This window comes from Tursiops truncatus, chromosome 11 (genome assembly GCF_011762595.2).
Source record: "Tursiops truncatus isolate mTurTru1 chromosome 11, mTurTru1.mat.Y, whole genome shotgun sequence".
NCBI classification, from domain to species: Eukaryota; Metazoa; Chordata; class Mammalia; order Artiodactyla; family Delphinidae; genus Tursiops; species Tursiops truncatus.
In genome coordinates this window covers 21020384-21038274 of record NC_047044.1, presented here as the reverse complement: position 1 = coordinate 21038274, position 17891 = coordinate 21020384, and the positions used below count along the sequence as shown (strand labels likewise).

At 40.4% G+C, this 17891-nt stretch overlaps 1 protein-coding gene across 1 annotated transcript in view; it reads left to right on the top strand.

Moving 5' to 3' along the window:
- SLC17A8 (solute carrier family 17 member 8) overlaps nt 1-17891 on the top strand; it is a 67131-nt gene that overhangs the window by 38235 nt on the left and 11005 nt on the right. Inside the window, exons 4-10 of the mRNA XM_019918565.3 lie at nt 3301-3419; nt 5215-5329; nt 6752-6839; nt 11722-11808; nt 12167-12306; nt 12439-12588; nt 13565-13697. Coding sequence (XP_019774124.1) covers nt 3301-3419; nt 5215-5329; nt 6752-6839; nt 11722-11808; nt 12167-12306; nt 12439-12588; nt 13565-13697 — 832 coding nt within the window. The remainder of the gene's footprint in view (nt 1-3300; nt 3420-5214; nt 5330-6751; nt 6840-11721; nt 11809-12166; nt 12307-12438; nt 12589-13564; nt 13698-17891) is intronic.

The window sequence follows — 17891 nt, the reverse complement described above, 5'->3', positions numbered from 1 at the left end:
ATTCTTTGCTAATCCTCATTGCCTTATTGTGAAATGGGAATAAAAGGCCTGCTCTACAGATCAAATGAGATAATCTGGCCCCAATATATTAAATACCTATATTACTTTCCTAAGGCTGCTGTAACAAATTACCACAAACATGGTGGCTTAAAACAATAGGAACTTAGTCTCTCATATCTGGGGAGACCAGAAGTCCGAATCTGTGTCAGCAGGTCCACACTTCCTCCAAAGTCTCTAGGGGAGGATCCTTCCTTGCTTTTTCCAGCTTCTGGTGGCTCCAGGCGTCCCTTGGCTTGTGGCAGCATCACTCCAATCTCTGCTTCCGTCTTCACATGGCCTTCTTCCTGTGTACCTTCTCTTAGGTCTCAAATCTCCCCCTGCCTTTCCCTTACAAGGACACATCATTGGATTTAGGGCCCAGCTAGATGATCCAGGAAAACTCATCTCAAGATCCTTGACTTTATCACATCAGCAAAACCCTTTTCTCGAATAAGGCAGCATTCATAGATTCTGGGGATTTTGTGCATATAGTGTTTGGGGACCTTTTTTTCAGCCTAACACAGTACCTGACACAGTGCTTGGCTTATAATAATAGTTCAGACATGAGGCCATTACGATTGTAGTGGGTTCAAGAGATAATGAAAGTCAGTTCTCAGCAGGCACAAGTGCTCTTCTTCAGGTATCATTTCTCAAATGGACAGAAGCACCATCTCATCAGAGAGAAAGACATGAGCAAGGGACCAGGTGATTGACAATTAGCTGCTGGTTGAAGTGGAGCTCTCTGTCTTGGATCCTTGGATTCTTGGGGCATTCTGTGACTCAAGGCAAAGAAGTCCAGTCGCTACTTCTCAGTGAGAAAGTCAAGTCTCCGCAGCAATGGAAAGAATACAGTTTTTTGGGGTCAAGTAGGTAAGAGGGCTTAGTCTTGGCTCTCTTTATAACTGGTTGTATGACCTTGGGCAAGTAAATTAATCTCTCTAAGCCTCAATTTCCTCTTCTATAAAAAATGAGATAATAATAGTTACCTCTACGTGTTGTAAGGATTAGAAGAGGAAAGACGTGGAAAGTGACTTAAAATCAGGTCCCTTTTCACTCAGTGCTTCCCTCTGTCTTTGAGTAAAAGCCAAGGTCCTTATGATGAGTTAAAGGGCCCTTCATCATTTGAACCTCTCTTATTTTAATGCCTATTATCCTCTTCCTCACGTTTACCCTCTAGCTCTACTGACATCTTGCCATTCCTCTAACACACAAGACACATCCTTACCTCAGGGCCTTTGCACTTGCTATTTCTCTGCCTGGAAAGCTTTCTTTTCAGATAATGAACAGCATGCCTTGCTCCCTTTCTTCCTTTAGGACTTTACTCAACAATCATCTCCTCACTGAAGCCTTTCCTGGCCACTCTATCTAAAATTTCACCCTACTTCATTCCTACACAACATTTCTGTCCCCTTCTCTGCTTTATTTTTTTCTTCTTATCACTGATCACCATCTAACACAGTATGCACTTGTATACTTTCTGCCATCCCCACTGGCATCTTTGTGAAAGTAGCAATTGCTGTCATTGTTCACTGCTGTATCCCCAGTGCCTAGAGCAATGTGTGGCATGAAGTAGCATGAAATAAAAATTTGGTAAGCTGGTTTGAATGAATGATTGTTAGTCCCATTTTACTCTTGAGCTTCAACTTCCTAATCTGCAAAGTGGGAACTACAGTACAGAGCACAGGCCAATGTTACCTGGACTGTGATCTCCTCAAGGCAAAGGCAATACTTGTTTGAGTTTGTATTTATACTGTCTATCACCTGACCTGGCACACAGGAGGCATGAGGTACATGTTGAATAAATGAGCAAATTATTATATAACAATTTGTGGGAAAATAAACTGTGATGAAAATTTATGAGATGTTGGGGACATCCCTGGTGGTCCAGTGGTTAAGACTCCACACTCCCAATGCAGGGGGCCTGGGTTCGATCCCCGGTCAGGGAACTAGATCCCGCATGCATGCCGCAACTAAGTGTTTGCATGCTGCAACTAAGAGGCCTGCAGGCTGCAACTAAGATCCTGCATGCTGCAACGAAGACCCAGTGCAGCCTAAATAAATATATAAATAAATAAATATTTTTTTAAAAAAGAAAATTTATGAGATGTAGTATGTTGATAATTAAGAACCCTTACTCCATAATAGGAACATCTTGCATTTTGATATCAATGCTTTACAAAGCCATTCGTTTATTCATTCATTTGGCAAATCTTTACTTGCCCCTTCTACATTACAGGCATTTGTTTCAGGTACTAAGGCTATAAAGTCAAAAGGACATGGCTGCCACCTTAGAGTTACTCGCCACCCCATGTGGGAAGTGGACACGTGAATGGCAAGTTTGAGAACAGTGTGAGTGCCATGGCTGCAAGAACAGAGGTCTGTGGACCAAGCCTAGGAAAATGACCACTTCAGTTCAGGGCAGTTGAGGCGCTTCCTCAGAGGAGGGATATTTGTAGGGAGTCTGAAAAGGATGAGTTACTATGCCTGGGGAAGAAAGTGAGGAAAGGCTCTCTAACCCTCAAGAATCATATTTTCAATGACCTCAGAGTTGTGGAAGGGTATTTTGTTGTTATCATCATCATCATCATAACAACAATAATGGCTGCTAACATTTATTGAGACTACACTATGTTCCAGGCATTATCCTAATGTGTTAAATGCAAAATCTCTAAGCAGAGGGATAACCTACTAGAAATATTTATGGTGTTTATCCCCACACATACTATAGGGAGGTAGAATAGGTTTTATTATCCTCATTATGAAACGAGAGACTTAAGACTCTCATTCCCTTTGTGCTGTCACTAAACTGGTATCTGAATAACCTAGTAAATAGCCTAATAAACCTAGAATTTATTTTTTGTTTTCTTTGCAAGTTGTTTTATTTTCTTCCTAGCACTCATCATTATTCTGTGTGTATATATATACACACACATATATGTATATATATAATATATACACACATACATGTATATATGTACACACATATACATATATATATGCACATATACATGTATATCTATTTTTTTCTTTTTTTTAATTTGTACATAATCTCTCCTTTCTATCACTAGAACCTGAGCTCAGTGACAGCCAGGACTTTGTTTTGTCCTATATCCCAAGCACACAAGAGGCCCTCCATAAAATATTCTTTGAATAAAGGAGGGAAGGAAAGACCTCATGGGGTTATTGTGTAGGTTGATCAGTGAATAATTATGGTCAAGTGTTTTCTTCCAAACACAACTGTGTCTGATTTCTCATTTCCAGACAGCACAATTTAACTGGGATCCAGAGACGGTGGGCCTTATCCATGGATCTTTCTTCTGGGGCTATATTGTGACACAAATTCCAGGTGGTTTCATTTCAAATAAGTTTGCTGCTAACAGGTAAGATAAATTGATATAACATGAGTGCTGCACAGATCATAATATGGCTTTGTACTCTTATAAAATCTGCATAATTGGCTCTCAATTTAGGGGTACAGAATGAAAGATAGAAGCCGTTCCTAAAGATGTGATTCACAGACATTGATCTTATATGATCCTGTTCTTAAGAGTCTCTTTTTGTTTACTTTTTTGTCTAATCTATTCTATCTTGCAATTCTTTAAATGATTATGTAATAAAAAGATCAATTGCAACCGAGTCAGGAGAAACAGTTCCTGGACCCTAAGTAACTCACTTGGTGACCTCTACTGGGTTCCTGTTTTCTCTGGGCCTCAGTTTCTTCATCTGTGAAATGAAACGGATTAGATCGTGTTTGAGTTGCCTTTGACCAATGACATTCTGTGATTCTCTGTACTATGTTAATATCGTCCTGTTCCATACAGGTTTTGTCATGTGAGTAGGAGGGGCTAGTCTCTAGATTGCAAGATGTCTTTAATGCCCTTGAGATTCTATGGTAGGTGTTTGAGCAATTAAAAGTGGGTCCAAGACAAAATGAGGTGCTTCAAGGAGTAGTAAGTTCTCTGTCACTAAAGGTATTCAAGCAGAAAGATGGCCACTTGGGGGAGATGTAGTACGTATATGTACCAGAAAAGGAGTGTACTAATTATTTCCAAGTCTCTTCTAATTGTAATTGACTTTACATATGTGGATTTTGTGAAGTGTATACTTTATAAAGCAGTGTTTTTCAAACTCTAAAACAGAACTCATTAGGTGGTAATAAAATCAATCGTGATTTACCAATGACCATTTTCTAAAAAAAAGAGGGAGAAATAGAAGAAAAGGTAATCAAATAGAATAAAATAGAATAGAAAATATCTTAGCTCATTGCACATTTAAGTATTGGTTTTTGAAACTTGTTTCGGTTACATTTGTGTGTATCAGTGTGTTGAGTTGCAGTATAAAATATATTTTGTTTTATGGGTCAAGGACAAAAAAGTTTGAAAGTCATCTCGTATAAGCATGACTCATATTTACTTATGTTCTTGTGTAGTTTGTGTCCTTTATTGTCACTTACCTGTTGTATTCTTTTTAAAAAGTGATAAAATATTAGTTCTTATGGTCTCTGGGGTTACTACTTACACTTCTGCCCTAAGAAGAAATAACATATAAAGTGATTTCGCAGCATGTAAAAAGGGCTGAAGCATCACTAACATGTGTGAGAAAGGAAGAAAATGCTGCCAGCTCTCTTTTCCCAGGACACTCCTGTCCAGGCAGGGAGGAGAAGGCACACGGTACTTGGCAGAGAGTTGGGGGCTAAGACAGGTACACAGCCTGTCTTGTGCTTGGCTGGTCCCAGGACACAGCATGCTTCTCAGATAGTCAGTATCCCCGTCTGGTAAAGTGAGAGCAGAATTGGGAAGCAGGAGACACAACCCAAATGTGCAGAAGTCATGAGGTAATGGTCAGAATGGATCAGTTGGGTAGAACCAAGAAGAATGGTGGGTCTCCAGCAAGCTTACCTCATGCTGGTCAATCTCCAGCTTCAGGATCTCATCTAGGCAGGACATCCCTGTACTGCCCAAAACCTTCCCATGATTGGTCCAGGGACTGGAACTTGGGAATCAAAGCGGCCCAACAGTCTAGCTTGGAACACACCAGATCCTAACACATCTATTTCTCTTTCCATTAATTTCTATAGTGATCTTCCATAAACTGTTAGGTTTGTTCCTGATGTTTAACTAACATGCCACATCCATCAGTGGGCCTGCCCAATAACACAGTGTTTTGGTCCCTCAGGGTCTTTGGAGCTGCCATCTTCTTAACATCGACCTTGAACATGTTCATTCCTTCTGCAGCCAGAGTACATTACGGATGTGTCATGTGTGTCAGAATTTTGCAAGGTCTAGTGGAGGTAGGAGATTCTTAACACATTTTGATATCGCTGGAGACAACATGGTCCTTTAGAAATTTCAGCTTTTGAAGAAAACCTCCTTTACTCAGTTTTCCTATCTTCCACCTTGTCCTGCTATCTGAACTCTCTGGTTGTGATTATAATTATGAATCCTTTAATTAAAATGCCTTGTATGATTCCATATTTATACCCAATAAAGGACCATTTCATAGAGGGCAGAATTTCATATGAGGCAGGAGTGATCTTAGAGATAATCCAACCCCTTTCATTTAATAAAATTTGAAACTGAAAGACTCAAACTTACAGTTCACATAGCAAGGGCTCTTTCCACTAAAACAGTTTAAATGGACTTATTAATAAATCTGTAAATTTTCAAGGGTGTGGTCTTACACAGAGATTTAACTTGATGAAGGAGGTAGAATAATATAGAGCCAGAAAGTAAATATTTTGCACTTTGCTGGCCATACTATGGTCTGTTACAGTAACTCAACTCTGCCATTGTAATGCAAAAGCAGTCAGAGACAATATGTAAACATGTGGGCATGGCTACTTTCCAGTAAAACTTTCTGGACACTGATATTTGCATTTCATATGATTATCACATGCCAGGAAATATTCTTCTTCTTTCAATTTTTTTTTCTGCCCACTTAAAAATGTAAAAGCCATCTTTACTTGAGGGCTGAACAAAAACAGATGGTGGGGCCATATCAGGCTATAGTTTGCCAATACCTGATGTAGAGAAATGTTTCCCGAACTCAGTCATTCACCTCTAACCTTTGTCACTTTTGCCACATCCACACTACGATTTATACTATTATTTGCCTATAGTTTTTCCCTAGATCAATTCACTTCAAAACAAAACAAAATAAAAAAACCTATCATAAGCAACAATATCTTTGATATCATGGGCTTGATGTACTAGTTATATTTTATTTCTAAAGCATGTTATAATATATATGTAACAATTATAATAAAAAATGTAGGTTGTTGTAGCACCTTAAGTCCAACTTTAATCCCACTAGAGGGGCATATACCACACTTCAGAAAATACTAACATGGTAGAAAGAACATGATATTAGCAGCCGTGAAGACTAGAATCTAATCACTTAATGGCTCTGAGCCTCAGGTTCTGTATCTTGAAAATGACAGGATATCCCGGCTGGTTGTGGAAATCCCTTTCTACACTAATATTCTATAATAATATGAAATATAAAGACTCCTTCCCTATTCCCCACCATGCTTACGTTTGAACTAGTATTTGAATTTCAGCATCTGTGCCATGAGCCAAAATAGCTGACACATGTCATTTAGTATCTGTAAATTAGGCTTTGAATTGTAGTGTTAAAGAAGCAAAATCTGTGTTTTAAACACAAAAAGAAACTGGAGTCGAATCGAATAATCTATTTGCAACTGTTTTGCCAGGGTGTGACCTACCCAGCCTGCCATGGGATGTGGAGTAAGTGGGCACCGCCTTTGGAGAGAAGCCGACTGGCCACAACTTCTTTTTGCGGTAAGTGTATTAGAACCATAACAAGTTTCATTTAGGAATGCTTTGGCTTCAAGTGAAGACCCTACTAAATAGAATTTATTTTTTTCACATAACAGAAGTCCAAAGGTAAATCGTTGCTAATACTGATCCTGCTGCTTCGTGATCTATCCAGGGACTACGCACATTCGGACTTTTTACTCCACTATCCTCAGAGTGATAACTTTTTACATTCATGCTTGTTCCTCATGTTCACAAAATGGCTGTCACAGCTCCAGGTATCAAGTCCACATTAAAGGCAGAAAGAAGTGGGGATAGGTGTCCTAACCATGTCTGTTCCTTTCACTAGGAAAGCAAAAGCTTTCCCAAACTCCCTAGCAGGCTTCCATTTATATTTCCTTGGTTCTAATTGTGTCATATACTTTACTAACTGCAGAGAAGGCTAGAAAAGCAAGTGCCTAGTTTTTCTAGCATCTTTAATAGACAAAGGTAAGAAAGAAGGGGTTGGAGGTGTTTGTAGGATTAGCCAACAAATGATATTTTCCAAAGTTGAAAACAGAATATATATCAATAGAATCATCAAGGCCCCCACTCCTTTTCACAAATGAAGAAATTAAAACTAAAGTTTAGTTTCATTGAACTGAAACGAAAGTCCAACGACTTGCCCAAGGTCACACAGCTACTAAGTTAAGGAGCTGGATCTAGACCACCTGGTTCTTTTTTTTTTTTTAGACCACCTGGTTCTTGATTCAGAACTTTCCTCACTATACACTACTATGTACACATTGTCATAGAAGCTGTTTAATCAATTTTCGCCATTATCTTCCAGATAAAAACAAAGTGGACACCATCCATCTTACCCGAAAGTAAATTAATGGCTCTTAAGTAGTGATGTGACTTAAATTCCTGGGTCTCCAAACTTCACCTTGCTAAGGTTGCCTCATTTGAAGCCATGTCTTTGGGACTGGCCCCTCTACGAATCTCTGAGAGTAATCAATGTTCAGAAGAGTCTACTAGGTATTGATTAACATTTGAACAAGAACAGCATATGTTGCCACCAATATTTTCAAATATTTTTTATGAGAGAAGGGGCCAAGAAAGACAAAAGTGCCTTAGGCCACGAAAGTCACAACAGGCCCACGTAGAATTAGGATCAGAATTTAGTTCTGCTTAGTTTTTCAGGCTAGCGTGTCTTTCCTAACCGTAGGTAATGTGTATTTCTTAGCTAAAGAGGAAGCTTTATTTCTCTGAATATCTTTATTTATTTCTCCCTCTGTCTCTCTCTCTTTACCTCCTTAAGTAGTAGTAGTAGTAGTAATAAAGGATCCCAGGGAATCTGGTGTGAAATATCCACCCAAAGTGTCTATTTTGTGCCTAGTTTGGAAATGCATGCACAGCAGAGATGTCTTTACTTCTTTAGCCTCTCTTGTCCTTAGAAAGTATTTCTGTCCTCTTGTTTGAAGTTCAAGATCATCTCTACCTCCACTACTGATCTTATACCACCTCTAGAAGAATATGATTCTGCCCCAGCTGACCTTGACCTATTGATATTGTCTTTTTAAATTTATTTATTTATTTTATTTTTGGCTGCATTGGGTCTTCATTGCTGCGCACAGGCTTTCTCTAGTTGCGGTGAGCTGGGGCTACTCTTCTTTGTGGTGCGTGGGCTTCTCATTGCGGTGGCTTCTCTTGTTGCAGAGCACAGGCTCTAGGTGCACAGGCTTCAGTAGTTGTGGCATGCAGGCTCAGTAGTTGTGGCTCGCGGGCTTCATTGCTCTGTGGCATGTGGGATCTTCCTGGACCAGGGCTCGAACCCGTGTCCCCTGCATTGGCAGGCGGATTCTTAACTACTGTGCCACCAGGGAAGTCCCCTGATATTGTCTTTGGATGATTTATTTGTAAGTCTTTTCATTTTGATTTGCCAGCAAAACAAGAATAACTAGCAGCTACTGCCCATTCTTAGTGTCTTTATAGACCTAGAAGGGCTAATTAAAGAAATGATTTGACTCTCAAGGAAAGTTACCTGATCAAGGTCACAGGCTTTATTACATTTCCCAGCTAAGGTGTGGCCTTGGTTTCAAAGAACAGCCAAGGGAAAATGTCATTAGAAGTAAGCCCAGGCTTAGGGATAATTGATTCTTACACTTCAAAAATATTGGAGTTGGAAGGGTCTTTAGAAAACATCTAGTCACATCCATTGTTTTATATTTTTTATTAATTTTAATTTTTTTAGAAGTAAAACTGGTTTTATTCAAAGACATAGATTTTTGTTTTTGGTTTTTTCCCCCTACTTTTATTGAGTTGTAAGAGACATGCAGACTACATAATTTTAAGGTGTTCATCATAATGATTCGACTTACATACATCATGAAATGTTTGCCCCCATAGGTTTAGTGAATGTCCATCCTCTCATACAGATACAACATCAAAGAAATAGGAAAAACATTTTTTTTCCTTGTGATGAGAACTCAGGATTTACTCTCTTAACTTTCTTTGACAACATACAGCAGTGTCAATTATCTTTATCGTGTTGTATGTTACATCCCTAGGACTTATTTATCTTATACCTGGAAATTTGTACCTTTTGACTGACTTCATCTAATTTCCCATCTCCCCACCCCTGCCTCTGATAGCCACAAATCTGATTTCTTTTTCTACCTCCATTATTTTATAGTGGAGGCTCAGGGAGGGAAAAAAGATATAAATTCCCATGGAGAGTGAGGACAGAACTGGGGACTCTCCCATCCCCCGTTCAGCCACTCCCCTCTCCCCACGCCAAGCAACAAGTATCGGAGGGCCTCCTCTGTCCTCCCTGGTGACCACACAGAGGCATCAAGGTGCAGTGAGGGCAATATGGGTGGAGAGCCCTGTTGGGGTGTGCTCAGGGTGTGATAGGAGATTACATTCAGCCATGTCTGGAAGGATGAGGAAGAGTTCATCTAAAAGACAGGGAAAGGCTTCCCTGGTGGCGCAGTGGTTGAGAGTCCGCCTGCCGATGCAGGGGACGCGGGTTCGTGCCCCGGTCCGGGAAGATCCCACGTGTCGCCGAGGGTCTGGGCCCGTGAGCCATGGCCACTGAGCCTGCGCGTCTGGAGCCTGTGCTCCGCAAGGGGAGAGGCCACAACAGTGAGAGGCCCGCATAAGCAAAAATAAATAAATAAATAAAGACAGGGAAGGACAATTTCAAGCTGTAAAATTTCCTCAGTGAATGAATGTTTCTTACTGTGAGGAATTATTGGGTATGGTTGAGCGGAAGAAGCAGGACTGAATTATTAAGTAGTTAAGGTTAAAGGCTTCGGATTCCTGCAGACCTGGGGTCCTAGCACTCACACCTATGTGACCTCAGGAAATCTACCTCCCCTCCCCTCCCCTTCCTGTAAAATTGGGATGACACCGGTACCAATGTTACCAGGTTGAAAAAAGGGTTAAATAAAATCAGGGGTCCAGAATACTCAGCACAGTACTAGAGAGCACACAGAAAGCACCCAGTGGATCTTATAGATTGTTATCCCCCGACCCTCCCTGTTTGCATCATCTAAGCTGGAGACCCCACACCCCCACTCCCAGGGTATTTGGTCCAGGAAAGAAGACCATCTTCTCCACACCCACAGAGGAATTAGGCCTGCAGCTCTTCTTTCTAATGATACATCCTGGAATGCTTGCCTTATTCGTTTGAGGAAGTCTGAGGTTAAAAAAAAAAAAAAGTGCTCCGTCATTCTGTACATGACAGTAGCAGTAATAGTTGGTGTTTATGCAGCACTAATTAGAGCATCTTCATCTAATAATTTATTTGCTCCTCAAAACAACCCTGTGAGATAGAGATTTCACTTCCATCTTCTACCTAATGAAAATGATTTGGAGAGACTGAGAGACTTCTTCAGGTATTAAGATGTTCAGATTTGGGATTCCAGGTCAGGCCTTTCATAACCAGTCGGGCCCAGCTTGGAAAGATGGGATTTAATCTCTTTCACTGGAAGATCCCCGAGCTCCCATTTCCTGAAGGTTTTTCTCAGCATTGGATTCTGGGATACAGAATTTCCTTTTGTGGCTCACTTTTTCTGAAGCAAGAATTTTTTTTCATTCATACCCAGAGGGAATTTCAGATAGTAATTTTTTTTGATTTAGTTAATATTTATTGGGAGTTTGCAGGGCTCACGTTTCTCCAGCAGGTATCATGGAACTGCAGGAGATAGTGGAGGTGAGGTCACTGCCTCTAGCCCTCACTATCTTGTCTAGACAAGACAAACATCCACATATAGGTAAGTATTTACAAGGTTAGGTATTTACAAAGTAAGAAACTAAAAAATGTACATATTTAGGAGGTGGATGGAGACAGAAGCCATCCTGGTCATCCTGCCATCCTGAAATTTAACTGTTTCCTGGTATTAAAAAAAAAAAAATCGAGACTCTAATAGCATGATCCTTTCATAGTTTGAAGTCCCTCTTTTAACGACCTAGGTGAATTATATCTCAATAAAGCTGGAAGAAAAAACATTTTTAATAAATAAAGGCCACGGTGATAATCCTTCTGCTCTGTGAGCCCTGAGAGGTAGATACGTATGTTCCTTCACTTTCTGTCTTCTGCACCCAATATTGTGCCTGGTTGAATTTTTCAGAATTCTCTTAGATTTTTCTCATCTTTTCATTCCATTCTCTTGTAATTCCAAATCACGGTGCCTGAGCCATCTTTGTCTGATCCCTCCATGGTGTCTGGAGGAAGTTAAAGGGCATCCTGGTGAACTTTCTCTCCTGGAAGCCCTGTTTTGGGCACGGTGGGAGTTTGCCTGCTCCTCCTCGTGACTCCTGCACAGTTTGATTCATCCTCAGTTCGACCACAGAACTCTAAATGGTTTGAAAGGGCTCGCATGACGACTGGTAAGTTTCCCTCAACCTTTTCCCGTTCTAGGTTCCTACGCGGGGGCAGTGATTGCCATGCCGCTGGCCGGCGTGTTGGTACAGTACATGGGATGGGCCTCTGTCTTTTATATTTATGGTGAGTGATTTGATTTCACGAGTCCCCTTGGGTGACTCATAGAGGTGGTATTTTACTGTCTAATGGGGTTGGCTAAGAGTTTTCTGTATGAAAATAGAGATTACTAAGACAAGTTTATCATATAAATGGAATACTTGTCTAGCAATGATTCATTTAATGTTTATATGAAAGTTGAATTTAATGAGCAGAACATTATCTTTCTTTAAATACCAGTTAATAATATCAACAACGGAAAAATAAACCAAACACTTTCTCCTAGCTGAATATAGTGCCGTTTGAGAATACTTTGAAATTTGACAGATTTAGAGATGGAAGAAAATGAGACCGTATCATCAAGCCTTTTGTTTTTCAACTGCAGGTATATTTGGGATTATCTGGTACATGTTTTGGCTGTTGCAGGCCTATGAGTGTCCAGCAGTTCACCCAACAATATCCCATGAGGAAAGGACCTATATAGAGACAAGTATAGGAGAAGGAGCCAACTTGGTTAGTCTCAGTGTAAGTAGAGCCGGATGGATGAAGACTTGCCTCTTTTTTATGAGTATTTCTCTCAGTGATTGTGTTATCCTCCTAAGAAAAATAATCTGTCAGTATATTCACTAAAAATCCCACGGTATTTTTACTCCCTAGAAATTTAATACACCATGGAAAAAATTTTTTACATCGTTGCCGGTTTACGCAATCATTGTGGCAAATTTTTGCAGAAGCTGGACCTTTTACTTGCTGTTAATAAGTCAGCCTGCTTATTTTGAAGAGGTCTTTGGATTTGCAATAAGTAAGGTAAACACACAGTTGCTTCAGATGTTCTTGAACTTTAAATCTCTTGCTTCTGAGAAAATCTTTGCATGATAAATAAGTAAATTGCTGATCAAAATTCATAACGGTTCTGTGACACCTAATACCCTGGAGGTCAGACAAGTTATACATTCTATGCACAGTGTACATAGCTATTTAATTTCTTCTTAGTAAGGATCAGAGCTGTATTAAGCTGCTTTTAAAGATTTGTATTATACCTGATCTCAAAGTGTTTTTGAAGCTGACTCAAGGACTGCATATTAGGCAAGGATCAAAAGATTTAAGGGTGAGAGATTTTTTTCGGTTTTTGTTTTGTTTTTTGTTTTTCCTGTAAATTATTCAGTGAGGAGCTGTAAGAACCTTAAAGCTCATTTTGCAGATCACGGTCATAGCGATAACGGCCAGAGCTTTGTATGGTTTAGAAAGAACTTTTTCAAAGTCCCCAGCCATTGCCATTAGGTTGTCTGCGTTTCAGGGAGGAAGAATGTGAATGGTAAAACATAAACTGTCATCATAAAAGAATTAAGCCTCCTTCCCGCAAGGGAAAGAACAGCAGCCTAGTAGAGGTAGATGTCTGCATGGCTACAGGTACTGTCAGAAGTGACCGTGGAAGAGCTAGCACAGCCCATAGTGGCTGCCATTGGAGAACACTCAGTCTGCGCCAAGTGTTTAACTACGATGTGCCGGGCACTCTGCTGCGTGCTGGGGCCTGCGATGAATAAAAGTCACCTCTGCCCTCAAGGAGCTTCCGATCTGATGGAGGAGACATTGGGTCTATCCTTAAAACCATTCATTCATTCATTGTTTATTTATTACAGAATTCAGGCCTACCTTGGTCCCGTATAATTAGATGATTAAATCTGATGGTGAGGGGTGCAGTGGAGATGGCAGGGGCAGGGAGTTAAGGAAGTACCTCTCTCAGAAGTAGCTAAAAATAGCTCATTGCTTCTTTTCATTCCAGGTGGGTCTCTTGTCAGCACTCCCACACATGGTGATGACAATCATTGTGCCTATTGGAGGACAACTGGCTGATCATTTAAGAAGCAGAAAAATTTTGACCACAACTGCTGTCAGAAAAATCATGAACTGTGGAGGTACTGTGGATTTCATAGGTGGCTTAAGCAGCTTTTATAGAATGAGATGAAACTGAATTGCAGACCATATTTTGGAGTTTATGTCTAATCACTGAGCAGGATCTTAAAGGCTCCTAAGTCCGTCCCCCAGTTGAGTGTCCATCACACCCCTGCCTAGTGGTCATTCAGCCTGTACTTGTGCAACCTGAGATACGACAACTTGGGAATTCCCTGGCGGTTGGGACTCTGTGCTCTCACCGCCAAGGGCCCGGGTTCAATCGCTGGTTGGGGAACTAAGATCCCACAAGGCACGTGGCCAAAAAAGAAGAAGAAAAAGAAAAGAAATATTTTAAAAAAGAGAGAGATATGACAACTTATTTGATACATCAATATACACTGGCAACTGCAGAAATGCTTCTTTCATCTACTCTTAAGCCAAAGCAACATGATTTCCTGGTATCTATCTGTTTATTTTTTATCTTTCCCATATATCCTTCCACATATATAATCCTTTGCTTTTATAGTTTATTCCCTTATCTCTCCCTTCCCTTTCTACATATATACATGTTTTGGCAAGAAACATAAAAAAAGTATTTTCTCTGAATAGTTTTCTTTCTTCCCAACATATGTTTGTGCATGGGGTGTACACACACACACACACACACACACACACATACACATACATACACACACACCATCCTCTTCCTTGTGTTATTTAGTTCCTGTTTCATGTTTTGATTTTGCAAAGATAAAATATAAGTTGGGCCATTTTCCAAAAGAGGTAGGTAAAAGTAACACGAACCCTTACAATGCTTATGACAGCTCACCTTTTTAAAACCCTCCACTTTCTCCTTATCTTTTTTGTTTTGCTTTTAAAATTAGCATTTAATGAACACTTTCCATGCCAGCCACTAAGCTAAATTCTTTACACATATTATTTTATTTAATCCTCATAACCACCCTGTGGAGCAAGTGCTGTTATGTATTAAACCCAATTTACAGTGAGGAAACTGGGGTATAATAAAGTGACTTGCTCAAGTGGCAGATCCTGTGCAAGATCCCAGGTCTGTCTGAGCTCATTGCCAAGGCTTACAGTCACTACTGCTATCTCTCCGGGGGACGGGGGCGGGGGGTGTCAGGGTGGGCAGGTGGGAGGTAGAGGACAGCGCCATCTATGGGTGAAAGTTCATAACTGGGATATTAAGTTGAAAAGGAGGGAAGGGGGCACTGTGACTAGATTAGATGGGTCAGGGCCCTTTAGAAGTGAAGATCCTATGGAGGGATGCAAGAGCCAGCAGGCATGATCTCATCGCACAGCATCTCAGGAATAAAGTCTGATCAGGGAGATTGGGAATAACCTGTCAGCATCTGGGCTCCCAGGGGTTTGACTGCTGGCCCCAAGCAGGGATTTGGGGGCCTACCCTTGACTTGAACTTAAAGGTTGGCAGGTATGGGCTTGCTCTCTGATGGGCAGGAGGGGAAGCTCTGCGGCACTGCATTCATGATCCTCCCCAAGGCGGATGAGGTAGGCAGAATAATTTCCTCATCAAAGATGCCTATGTCCTAATTCCCAGAACTAGTGAATGTGTTTCCCTACACAGTAAAAGGAATTTTGCAGATGTGATTAAATTAAGGATCTTGAGATGGAGAGGTTATTTTGGATTATCTGTGTGTGCTCAACATAATTGCAAGGGTCCTTATAAGAGGAGGCATGAGGGTCAGAGTCAGAGATGGAGATGTGACAGTGGAGGCAAAGGTCGGAATGATGCAGCCACAAGCCAAGGAATGCAAGCAGACTCTAGAAGCTCAGAAAGTAAGAAGAGAGTTTCCCCAGAGCCTCCAAAAGGAATGCAACTCGCTGACACCCCCATTTTAGCTCTGTAGGACCCATTTCAGACTTCTGACCTCTAGCACTGTACGATAAAGAAGTTGTGCTGTCTTAAGTCACTAAGGTTGTGGTCATTTGTTATAGTAGCAATCAGAAACTTAAATAGTAGTCAGAGTACCACTCCTCTAATTATCAGATTCTGTTCCAGCTGAATAGCCCTCCATACCAGGCCCTGAATATATCTTGCTGTCTCTGACTTTGCTCATGCCCTTTCCCTTTACTGTGAGCTCTGCTCACCTTCACCAATCAACCCAGTCCTCCCCACACAGCCTACTACATCAGCTCAAGTCTTTTCACTTGTGTTTTGTTAAGGCTACCTCAGCCTCCAGTGAATGCTCCTTCTGTCTATACACTTGGTTGACAACTCATCATGTACTGCCTTATTACAGCTCACACAGGAAAGTATTTTAGGCAGAGGGGATAGCATGTGCAACGGCCCTGAGGCAGACATGACTGTGACATATTAGAGAACAGAAGGAAGGAAAGTCAGAATGGTCGGTGCTTGATGAGTGAGGTGGAGCGTGACATTGAGGGGATCAGAGTGCACAGCTGGGGCCAGATCACGGGAGGCCTTGTAGACAGACCTACGTGGAGCTTGGGTTTTACTTGAGATGCATTGGGAAGCAAATGGAGGGTTTAAAGGAGGGAAAGGGACAAGATCTGATTTACGCTTTCAAATCAAAACAATAGAACTTAGAGTAAAAGAAGGGAAACTAGCTAAGAGGCTATTTCAGTCGTTCCATGGAAAGAAGATGGTGGCTTGACCTAAAGTAGTGTCAGTGGAGGTGGACACTGAAGTGGATGGATTTCTAAATTCCATGAGCCTTACTTTCTTCTTCTTTAATATCTGAATATAGTATTTACCTCAGATGATTGTTATGATTGTTATGATTGTAAATGGGACAACGTATGTATGCACCCAGCATGAGCTCAGCAAACAGAATGTTCTTGACATATTTTAGTGCCTTTTTCTTCTCTTGTGTTCAAGACACTGACAAAACAGAAATTTTCCAAAGGAAGCATTCAATAAGTATATGCTATTCAATCATATTTCCCATGGCCAAAAATATGCAACTTCTAAACCTAGAACTTGAAAGAAAATTCTGTGTTTAAACTCTACCTGTACAACCTCTTCTAAAGACAGATGCCTTGAAGACCCTAACAACATTTTCATAGGAATGTCTTGTTCATATTTAATTTTTCCTCAATCACCTTTGCCATTGTTTCTTCATAATTAGTAGTTTAGGTGGTGGTGACAACTCTCAAATATTTTAAATCCTTGAGAGTAAATCCTTTTTTTTCTTATTTCTTTTTTTTTTTTTTTGGCAGAAACTAGAATGCATTCGTAGAATCTCCCCAGCCTCTATCCCATCTTAAAAAGAAAAAAAATCTCTTCACATGTCTATTCATGTCATTTTATATTTTGACATAGCAGAACCAGTGGGATATACATAGAAAAAAATTTTTTAAAGACCATGCTTATCCCACCTTGCTTAAACACAGAGATGCTGCATTAGAGATAAACAGAGTTTTGTGCCATCACTGAATAAGCCAGATTGATTTGGATACAATGAAGCACTTACATGATCTTCTAGAGAATTTTAGTTGGTTTCATATTTTCTAAGCCAAAACACAGAGGACGTTTCTCATCTGAGAAAGATCACACATTGTGTGGAGTCTTCCGCCTCCTTCTTTTCTTTCCATAGACAAGAGATATTTGCTGCTAGAATCATTTAAAGCAAACAGATCACCTTAAGACATGATGCTCTAGTTCATTCTGAATCAGGGCACATTTCCAAGATCCTCAAAGACAGATGTCAAATCCTTATACCTCCCTCTGTATTACATGGAAAGCGTGAGTGAGGTCAAAAATTCTAGTCTGGCCGAATCAGTTGCCTGTGTGAACTTCAGGTGAGATGAAAAAATTTCTCAGGCCTTTTAATCCTTGTCCTATTTTTCTTGTCAGCTCTGAATAGGTTCACTTTCCAGGATCTCTTGATTACCCATGAAGTTCAAATTTTATCCTTCAGCTCCTGAAACGTACAGTTCTATCTTTAGCATTTTCACTGTAGATAGGAACCATTTAGGCTCTTAAATGGTTTTTCTTTCTTTGAAAGTCTACTATTTGGCAAAGGTCTTTTTTTTTCCTTAGAGATGAATCAGTGTATCATTTGTAGCTTTTCTTCTTCACGTGTCTTTATTCTAATTCTTTGGGGGAATTAACTTTCTAGTACCACTTTGTTGAAAGTGTTAAAGGAAGTTTCAGCCATGTGCCTTGCTGCTTAAGACAGGCCACTTCTAAAACACAAATAGTTAGTATACAAAAC